At 28.1% G+C, this 11,657-nt stretch overlaps 1 protein-coding gene across 1 annotated transcript; it reads right to left on the reverse strand.

The window, feature by feature from the left end:
* Nucleotides 1–10,564: 10,564 nt before the first annotated feature.
* Nucleotides 10,565–11,141, reverse strand: LOC135955949 (uncharacterized). Its single transcript, XM_065506385.1, has one exon. The coding sequence runs from the start codon at nt 11,121–11,123 to the stop codon at nt 10,593–10,595; it is 531 nt and encodes a 176-aa protein (XP_065362457.1). The 5' UTR covers nt 11,124–11,141; the 3' UTR covers nt 10,565–10,592.
* Between the last annotated feature and the right edge of the window lie 516 nt (nt 11,142–11,657).

The raw sequence follows: 11,657 nt of genomic DNA on the forward strand, positions 1-11,657 counted from the left end.
CCGTCAGTTGACAAAGGGTTAACAGCTAAACCATCAAATACAGGCAAATAATTGGTCGGTTCGATTCCCACACAAGGCAATTTTGTTTCTATTTTTTTTATCTACATATTCTTGTTGTGAATGTAAATCAATTTATACCTGTGCTGAATATAAGTATATTTGCAATAAGTAGTTATCACGTTGCTCGAATATTACTTGCTGGATTACTAGGGAAGTAAAGTTTTTGCTGGGTAGATCTCTATTAGTGAATTATATATTTGAATAATTGATAGTATTAACATTTATTTAGTGTGTGTTAAAGTTAATCGCTATATGTAATGCCATAATATATATAATTGATACAATCATGTGAATCGTAACTTTACCATATTATGGTTACCACAATCATATAAATAATTACTGTGACTATAATATTGCTAAAATCTTGTAAACATTTTGAAATGGTTACGGCAAACATGTACAACGATATTTTTCTATATATCGTCGTATTTAGGTTGCTAATTTAAATCGAGAAAATCGGCCCACAAATGGCTGATATATAAGCAAAAACCTGCGATTTTCACATTTTTTGCAACCAAATTTTTTATCTTAAAATATAGTTTGGTGATGGGTATATAAGATTCCTCACAGCCGAATATAGTATAACTCTTACTTGTTTTTATACCCTTCACATTCGTGAGAAGGGTATATATAAGTTTGTCATTCCGTTTGTAATTTCTACATTTTTCATTTTCGACCCTATAAAGAATATATATTTTGGATCCTTATAGATAGCGGAGTCGATTAAGCCATGTCCGTCTGTCTGTCTGTTGAAATCAATTTTCTGAAGAAAATTGAAATCAATTTTCTGAAGAAAATTGATTTGGATCCAGATATCTTCGGGATCCAAATCTTCAATAATTCTGTCAGACATGCTTTCGAGAAGTTTGCTATTTAAAATCAGCAAAATCGGTCCATAAATAACGGAGATATGAGCAAAAAACAGGGACAACCTCGATTTTTGACCTATTTTTGATCTTTATCTGGATTACTAAGTCATTAATATAGACAATATGGATATCTAATGATAGATATTTCAAAGTCCATTGCAACGATGTAGATAAGGCCTACAATGGGTCAAAATCGGGAAAAATATGTTTTAACCCGAATTTTTTTTTCATCAAAAAATTTTTTTAGTCATACATTTTTTTTCCAAAAAAAAAATACTAAAAAAAAAAAACTTTTTTTTAAAAAAAATTAAAAATCAATTTCAAAAAAAGAAAAATTTCAAAAACGATTAAAAAAAATTAAATTTAGTTTACCTAAAAATATTTAAAAAAAATTTATTTTAAAGTATAATTTGGTGAATTATAAGATTCGGCACAGCCGAATATAGCTCTCTTACTTGTTTCTTTTATACTTGCATTTTCTCTTACCACATGTATGGAAAAATGTATTGTTGTTAAACATAAACAAATATTAAAATAGTAGAACTTCTCGTCACAAAAAAATTTAATATGGTATTTAGTAAATTTAACATGTTTTAAGATAATTACAAATAATTTGGAGTTTTAGATGGCGAAGATTTCCAAAAGTGCATCTGAATGAATGTATTGAAAACACATATGTTTTTTTTTTAATTATGTAGATTAAAGAGGTTTATCCTAATCAATTACATACTTTTATATAAACTTAAAATAATAGGCATTTTAAGTGTAAAATTACATATATGTATGTACTGTGCATAAAAATAATTTTTACGCACAAAGTGTGTAATCTGACTTTAAACGTAAGAAAACAAAAAGCATTTGTTATTAAAAATATATTTGAATATTGATTTACATACATATATAAAAATTATTTATGTAAACATATTTAAAATTTGTGTACAGATCGGTCCATAACTTATCAAGGCCTACTTCAGAAAATCACTTTAAAGAGTATAAATACATATATTAAAAACTAGTTGACCTACTTCGCCCGGTAGCATTTACTAATGTTAGTTCTTCAAGTTTCTCTCTTCTTATTTATTTGCAAATAAAATATCTAAATTTGTACTGCATACTTTAGGGAGCTTTTATATTACAGTTGACTTAAAAAAAAAATTTCCGAGTTTTACCCGGAATTTTTGTTCTTTACAAACCATCTCCTGAAAATTTCGAATCGAATTAAAAAAAATCAGCCAAATCGCTCCTGCCGTTCTCACGTGATGCCATTACATACATGATGCATTTCATTTTTATATATATAGAAGATGTAGGTATCTAAATAAAATTATACACAAACAAGTTTTATATAGGTAGAAATCACTAACCTCATGTATATCGATCTATAATTGGTCATAGCTCCCACAAAAGCTCACTTCCGAAATTCATTTTAACGATCATATTTTTTTTTTCCTGTTGCTATCCACATAAAATTCAACACATATAAGTTCCATATAAATTTCATGATGATCGGTCCATGATTAGTCATAGCACCCATATTAGGCACATAGTCGGGCTTCAACTATACTTCCTTACTTGTTTTCAATTATGAAAACACAATTGTTTTTCCAAGTTTATTGGAATCTACAGAGGCTTAAATGTAATGAAATAACATTTTAGTTAACTTATATTTAACGAAATTATTTTTGAAATTATATATTTCACTTAATTGTGAATAAATTCGAAAGTATTTAATCGATTTTTATGATAGATATCTCATCTTTTGTTGTTATTTTGTGTCGGTTTGTGATAAAGTAATAAACCTGAACAATTTCTGCCGTTTTCGAATTTTTCATGAGTTTTTTAATACAAAAAAATTTGATATTTGCACGTAAAAAATATATTTTTTGCTTCAATTTGTTATTATAACTCCGAAAACTACTGAGCCGATTAAAGCGCAATATATAAACAAGTTTATATTTCCAAGTTTATTTCAGTATTATCGGACTAACCCTTTTTGAGTTATCATAAATTATGTGGAGAAACAACTACAAATTTCGCAATTTTTTTAAAAAAAAAATAAAAAAAAAATTTCTCCATAGAATTTAAAATTTATACAATATTTGTACTACTGGAACCACAGTACATCAAAATTGTGTAGTGGTTTAAAAAGCCTCTAAAATGTTTTCGATTTTGTTGCCCTGTGTTATCAGACTCCACTAAGAATGGTAGTGTCATCTGGAAATGTAGAAAGGTCTAAAGTATCTATCATAGGCATATCCGAGGTTTAAATTAAGTGAAGTACTGAAACATCAGATTTAATTTCAGAATTATATAGTGAAGTAATTTACACATACTCTAGTAATAATGGTGTGAGTTCTAGTAGGCATCAATTATTAAATTTTTTGGAACAATAACTAAAAAGATAGTTCAAAGTGTAGACAAGAATCTGTGTTATCTTGATATATTTTGTATATTTCAAGCAATTAGTTTTGAAATGTGTGATCTTTACAGCTGATATGTACAGCTGTCTAAGTCTAAATATCCGTATACTTTGTACGAGAAGACATTATAATTAAATTAAAAATTGACTATTTATTGGATATCAACAACTAATGAAAAAGTTTCACTCCCCTTCTTTTTATCACAGACGGCTGTTGCTGCACCCAGTCTATAAATATTTTACACACAGTGCATTTTTTCTCACTTTATATCGTCATTGTCTAGAAATTTTATCTAATAAACTGAAAAAAAACTGGATAGTTCTCGAAACATGTTGACTATTTCAACTTATTTTGGTTGAATGAACATTGACCATTTATATTTTATTTATTTATTAATTTTTGTCATTTTTATCTTATCGCGCGAGTATGTTTGTTATTTAAAAAAAAAAATAAAAGATCACCGCCTAAATTGGCTGTCAAACGCACACATAGACCCTGGCAATGGCATTCTATTGGTTTAATTAAAACAATATGTATTTCAATATTTATTATTTTTTATTTTGTTTTTCTTAACAAAAAGACGAAACACCATTTAAATATAATTTTATTTAAAAATACTATTACAGTAAATTATTTATTGATTGTTATTTTTATTATATGTATAATTTAAATAAATAGTTAAACGAAATAAAATACATATGGGCAATTCCACGAGATTCGCTACCATGACTGAAAACACAAAAACCCTTGAAACTTTTTTTTCAAGATGATTTGAATAGAAGAAAGTAATAAAATGTTACTATGTGAAAGTATTTAGATCATATTACAGCATTTTAAAGACAAAAATAATAGTTTAAACTGATTATATTTAATTTTTTAATGTTTTAGGTGTGTTTTTGGCTAAAATTGCGGCGAAAACTTGGCTCCCAATTAGCTCGTAGTATGAAATGAATCTGACTCTGATTGTTTTTTGCTATTGTCAAATTGTTTATTGAAACCGAATGTATATTTTCTATTCACTTTTTTAGTTTTTGTATATATATATATATATATTTACAGAATATATATTGTTTTATTATAAGAGAAAAATCTGTCACGTACGATATTAAATTTTATTTACTATAAAATCATCCAATGATTGTTTTTAATTAAATATGACGGATTGTAAAGGAAAAATATTTCGTTTAGTGTAAGAAATTAAAAGAAAACATAACGCCTCTCACGATTCGAATATTTTCGCATATTTCTACATGTACCTCAAAATGAGTTCCGTTTTATGTCACGTACGATATACCCTTATTTCGCTCAATATTTTGGACAACAATATTTCGAAAGAACTTTTTATTATTTTAAAATATAGTACCCTCTAAATGCAACATAAAGACCAAATTATTATTCAGATACTCTTATTTTTGCAAAATCTAGTCCACTCTATAGGCGTACAAATGTCGCGTACGATGATATGGAATTGCCCATATGCATGAGTAATTGTGTGTGAATGTAATATAAATGTATGTATGAGATGATGTAAGTATAAAGTTTTTTAATGTATGCGAATATACCCCGCATCAAAATAGATGGATATCACGTACGATGGTATGGAATTGCCCATATGCATGAGTAATTGTGTGTGAATGTAATATAAATGTATGTAAGAGATGATGTAAGTATAAAGTTTTTTAATGTATGCGAATATACCCCGCATCAAAATAGATGGGAGGTATATTGATTTTATCATTCCGCTTGGTCGTAGGACAAAAAAGGATATATATTCTGGGTCTTCATAATATTCCACAAATACTTTATGTTGTTAAGGTTTCGGTCCATGATTTCACCTAGCCCCCATAGAAATATTCCCCCGAAATACTGTCATAAATATGTTGATTATGCGGCAATTCGGATAAAATATTGCACAAATTAGTTCTAAATACTTTGTCACTTTAACAAATTCTGTATAGATCGGACCATAACTAATTCAAGTCCCCATAGAAATCTAAAACTACACAGAGAAAACAGATTCGTTGTGGTAACCGAATTTGTCGCCAATCGAATTTAGTCAGTTGTATGTACTATCTCAGTAATCAGTTGCAACTACTGAATATTTTCGGTAGACACAACTGACTTTTGAGGAAAATAATTCGGCAGGAATAACTGAATATGGCAGTGGTTGTAATTAATATATATTTTTTTGGTTTTTCCAAAATGTTATATTTTAACATTTATGTTTATTTTAACATTCTTTTATGTTTTTTTAATCTTTATTTTATAAGTAATTTAAAAAAATATAATAAAAATGAACGGTAACAGAAAAAACATTACAATTTGCATGGAAAATTGCATTTTGGAAATTTGTCTGATTTTCAGTCATCTATGAAGCTTGGGTTTTGTCCATTCTTTATATGGTGTTGAAATTCCTAAGAAATATTGTCCTTAATAGTTCGTCCTTGACTCGTTCGTTGATGCTTGACGAAAATGGTTTGGAAATTGAGTCAATAACTGCCTGGTTTCCTGCCTCTTTCTTATTACTTAGCCATTCTGCAAAATAATAATTCAATAATGTTGGCCGTATCATGTCTCATACAATATTTTATATTCATTAAACTTACCTTCTTTAATAATCTTGAGAAGATTTACATACATACGTATGTGTGAATGATCTTAATTTCTGTCCAATGGGATTACTTAATTTATTAGAATCTTCGTTTATGTTTTTAATATTATTAATTGTACAAAATTTTTTTGGATTTTTGTTAATATTTTAATTTAATTTTTATATTTTTTGTTTCTAAATGTCAAAACATATTCAACAACTATTGCCACAATTACTAATAGGTTGAGAACACAGATTCATTATTATATATCTTTTACAATAACCGAATTAGATACATTTTCACAATCAATTATTGGTTATTATAACAAAGAACGTATAATATTATACAAATATTTTGATATTACAGAATTATTGATTGTAATCCTTATATTAATGGTTATGAAAACTAATTTACTAAATTTAATTCAGTTGTGTAATCCGACCAAGTCAGAATTACTTTTGTGAAGTCCCATATTGATTATACCGATTATATTTACTATTGTGAGAACCTATTTTCCATTACAATTATGCTTTTACAGTTATACGAGTAGAAAATCCATTGAATTAAAAAACATTTAGTAATTACAAATATTATATAGTTCCTTTTATTAAATTTTAATAATGACAACCGATTTCCAACCAATCTGTTTTCTGTGTGTACATACTGATGGTGGGTATACAAGATTCGGCACATCCGAATATAACACATTTACTTGCTCATTGTTTAATCGATTTATAATTAATACTTGTATGGTATATTTAATACAACAATTTATTTCTGTTTGTATAAGTTTAAATAAAATTTACAAATATTTGTTTATAAATTATATTTTACATTTTCATTTTTATACATACATACATATTTATTAAATTAAATAATAAAAAAATATCTGAGAGTAAGTAAATAAAATAAAAGTTACAAGTTTAACTTCATAAAAAATTGGCAATATATTAATTTAATGCTATTAAGTTATTAATAATTTTAGTGTTTATTTTAATGTTCAGCCCTAGGGAGACACGCAAGGGGAGAATATATGTATAAAAGTTGAATTTTAAAGTTTTCAAATGGTTGGAGGTTAGATTTTGAAACACGTTCTTTAGAATAGTAAATATGTTACCCTACTAGTATATATTATGGTTTCCTATAGATCTTGTATTGGATTTCTGTCTGTCGTATGAAATCAACATTGTACAGATCATATATGTCAGTATTTTTGACAGGTCTGAGCACCGTGTAGTTCTGTAATATAACTGGGGTCTTTTGAAATTTAGTTATGGTGAGGTGTATAAAATAAGGAAATTTTAAATTCCATTTCTGAATATTTTGTAAGAAATAACAATGAGAATTATGTTGTTTTCTAGAATTTAGATCAGTAGAGAACAAAAACTCTTTAAAAGCTTATATAAATACCATTTCGGAAATATTTACCCTAAACAAAAATGCTTCAAAATAAAAAGTTTATAATTTGAGATCAATCGAAATTTGATTACCAAAATGGCATTTAGATTTAAACATTTCTGTCTCTGTCTCTTCTGAGAAATCTATTGTTTGCTTGTAAAATCATAATCAATAATTGGTAATATTACATAGTTAAATAGTTACTGTTACCATATAATGCATGTTCTCTCGCCACGTAGAGAAAAACATGGTTGTGGTAAACATAATCTAAGAGCAAAATATTATGATAAGATTTATGATTGTTATCCAACACAATATCACATTACGATCAAATAATCATCATAATATTTTCTGAAGTTATCATATTATGATCCAAAGTAATCTTATTGTTCACTTTAGGAAAGCTAAATATGATATATTGGTGTTTGAAAAGTAATTATGTTTCGGTGAACAATTCTCATATATATAATTGCGATGAAACTAAAAAGTAACCATACTATTGTTGAAAATAAATTAAATTAACAATTATTTTTGTGAGATTTGTTAACAATATATTGTTACAAAGAACACAGTATAATTGCCCTAAACATGCCGAACTATGTTTATTCTCTGCACGTGCTCTGCATAATATTTAAAAGTGAGTATACACCAATGAATTATTGGATTTTTATAGGATAATAAAAATTCAAATTTAAAAGTTTCTGGTTGTTGCAGATTATGCCGAATATTAGGTTTGGTTCATATGTTTTTGATTATCATAAAAAAAATATTACACATAATTCAATGGTGTTTACTAACTTTTGACGCCCATAGTATATACAATAACATATAAAGGGCTAGTTACTAAACTACATCTAAGTAATGTTGATGGTATGAATAGTAATTGAAAAGTATTTTAATCGGTGATGTAATGTATTTACCCAGTTTTATTAATTACGTTATTTGTACAAAAAAGTACAATATTTACAATGTTTCTTATCACCCGTTATTGTTACTGGAAATATCTTTTCATGCGGCATTGCACTTTGATGTTGATGTAAAATAATGTTTAACAATATATTTCCATTATTAACACTAACTATTATGTGTTGTTATTGAAAATATTGTATGGAAAGTTGTTTTGTTTAATAGTTTTTATATTTCAACACCTTTATTCATAATAACTTTTTTTAATTTTACTAAAGGTTTATAAAACAAGATTTCCATACAAAACTAGTTTTGAAAAATTTAAAAATTGATTATGAATAAGACCTTAAAATATTATAGTAAGGACCGTATTATGCGTTTGTGCTGAGCTTAGTAGTGCTCTAAAATCAATGGTCAAACAGATACCTCGACTCAGATTTTACTATGTCCTTTGAGAATTGGCGCCTAGTTTGCGTAATTTGAAACCATTGAATTACTTTTTACGCTGTTATTTGAAGTGAAATGTCTATGCCAAACTGCCCACAACAAATCGTGCATTGAAAGATGAAATTCAATGGGTGCATATGTACCAGCAAAGCCGTATATGTAATTTGCCCATATGTGCTGTGTACTTTAAGATTCAATTAAAAACAAGTAACAATTTTAGAATTTTTTAATTCGTTAGTGATAGGCGCTACGACCAACTATGGACCGATCGTCATGATATTATGTTGGATAATTTCTGTATATATGAAACATATTTGTCTTGAATTTTATTTGTATACCAACATTTGAATATATTTATAATCGTTAAATTGATTTTCGTAAATAGGCCTCATAAGAGATATGGTCTACATAATGACTATTCAAATCTTAAATTTTTACAGTTATACCTATTATAGGTTAGAGCGGATTTAGATGTCACAAATTTTTACAAAAATACATTTCGTAGCCCATTATATAATACATATTTAATTTTCTTTCGGTTACTTATTTACGATTTTGTAACTTTAAAAATCTAGGGCATAGAGTAGAACTAGAGGAGCAACTGAGAGTGCAAATAATTACTTTTTCTCAAAAAATTGCAAAATAAGAGCGTAATGATTACCCATTATTATGGATCGATCTACACAAAATGTTTAAATATGATTTATTTTTATAATAATATGACCTACTTCTATTTCATGTGCCAAATTTGGTCAACGGACAGACATGGTTAAATCGACTAATAAAGTGATTCTAAGTCAATCGAATTACATGTAATATGTATATCCTCCCCATTACTGTGGTGTAGGGTATATTAACAATCTTAAAAAATGGTGTTTTCTATTTAATTTATTTTAGAACACTCTTTATATTAGTATATAAATACCATCACTTTGTAATTTCTTGCTTGTTTTGATTTGCTTTTACTGTTTTTTTATAGGCCCTTAAATTTGCATTAAAAAAATATTAATAATAATAATAATAACTCTCTTTGACAGTTATTATTTATAACTATAAAATATATTTTTTTTATAAAGTTTTAAATTTAACAATTATTTGATGATTCATTTTATGTTGTAAACAGATTCAATTTGTGGAATGTGCTATAAAGTTTCCTTTGAAAGAGTTTATTTTTCTTAAATTTAAATATTGTAAGATTTTTTACTTATTTGTCTCTATTATTTTATATAAAATACGAGTATTAAAGTTATATTAATTACACTACTATACAAATTAATCCTAGTGCAAAACTTCTTTTATATATAAAGTTTAAAATCGTACGGTTAGTTTTCGATATATTTTCACTTTAAATTTATGCAGCACACTAAACTGAAAATTGAGAATTTTCCTGAAGACTTCATCACATATTTAAATAACGAATGCTACTCAATTAGGAGCTCAACTTCCTTAGATTTTAAAGCCATAAGCAGTTTCTAATATTTTCAATTAAATTCCTCGTTCCTGAGATAAAACACGGTTTTTAATGAAACTCTAACAGTGGAAATATCTCGAAAACTGAAAATTTTAAAATTTTTGCCAAAATTATTTTAAAAAAAATGAGTTTCGCATGAGGAACCATTTTTGGCTCTCGAGTAGCGTCATTCTTTTTTTGGTTTGTATTTTGTGCTGCCTCAGAAATTTTAACGAATAAGCTTTATTTGAGTTAAAAAACTCTTTATATGAGTGAAATTTTATATGCAAATTATGAAATTCTTCTTATATGGTATGGTGCATGAATTATGAACTTAATTTTTCTTTATTTTAGGTTTTTTTGTTTGTTTGGATTCATGTTTTACTATCTTTGGCACTTTAGAAAAAAAATCCAGCAGCAGACTTTATGTTTCTGTTTGCTGCTGTTGTTTTTAATAGTATTCATTGCAGTGCATGTAGTTGCGCCATTTTTCCCAATTAGCACAGCCAACAATTTCACTTGTGGTGCCAACACCACCACCATTAACTTCACGAGTGCCGCTGCCACCACCACTACCGGCACTTGTTGTGACTATGGCATGTACAAAACCCCTACCTGGCTCACAATTCAGTATTGCTGGTTCAATAGTCTCCTTCAGGCATACATAAAATTTATTTGGATTCATGCATTCCCAGGGCTGTTGCATATGTTCACTATCGCAAACTGCCACCTGTTCAAGATGTCCACTTGTAAGGCAGGCCGGCCATTGATCATACGGTATGCAGCCCGAATAGCCCAGGCCGAGAAAAAATCCTTTGCCTTCGGGACAGCGTAACTGCAGAGGCTTTTTTGTTTGTGTATCACAGATGTAGAATATATTTGGATCAACATCACCCCATGCACCAGTAAGGGACTTACAGTCACCCAGTGATGTGGTGGCTGTTGCAGAAGTTTTAGCCATCCTGGCTTTTGGTGCTCGCATTGTTTCTGTTGCTGCTGACATGTGAAAAGAGTTTAATGTGTGTGGAGAAGCTGCAGATGCTGATGCAGTTGGTAGCGTTTCTGTTTTTGTTGATAGTTTTGGTGATTGTTGTGCTATTACGGGATTTTTACTTAAATCGAGCAATGTTTTTCTTTGTGTCCATATTTCTCTTGTCGTTTTTGTTATTTCCGTGTCCGGCCATATATGGCCGCCTGTTTCTGTTGTGTTAACGGAAACTATGGCATGCATAAAAATCATGATGGCTGCTGTTACTGTTGCTGCTGTCGTTGTATTCGTGGTTATATAAAAAATCATCGACGTTATACAATTGTTGTTGTTGTTTTTGCTGCTGTTGTGGTTTATTATGAATTTATTTTGCAAGATTCTCATGACGTATGAGTGAGATTTTGTTTTTACAATTAAAATTTACACAAATTGTTTAAACTCTTAAAATAAAAAAAAATAAAAACTTTAAGCCAGTTTTATGTATTTTTTCGCTTTGTGTTTTCCCTTTTTAACTCGAAAATTTCAACT

The sequence above is a fragment of the Calliphora vicina genome, chromosome 1 (assembly GCF_958450345.1).
Source record: "Calliphora vicina chromosome 1, idCalVici1.1, whole genome shotgun sequence".
Taxonomy (NCBI): Eukaryota; Metazoa; Arthropoda; class Insecta; order Diptera; family Calliphoridae; genus Calliphora; species Calliphora vicina.

Excerpts from the sequence above, each read along its gene's own strand:
- LOC135955949 (XM_065506385.1), bottom strand. The coding sequence starts at position 11,123 with ATGCGAGCACCAAAAGCCAGGATGGCTAAAACTTCTGCAACAGCCACC.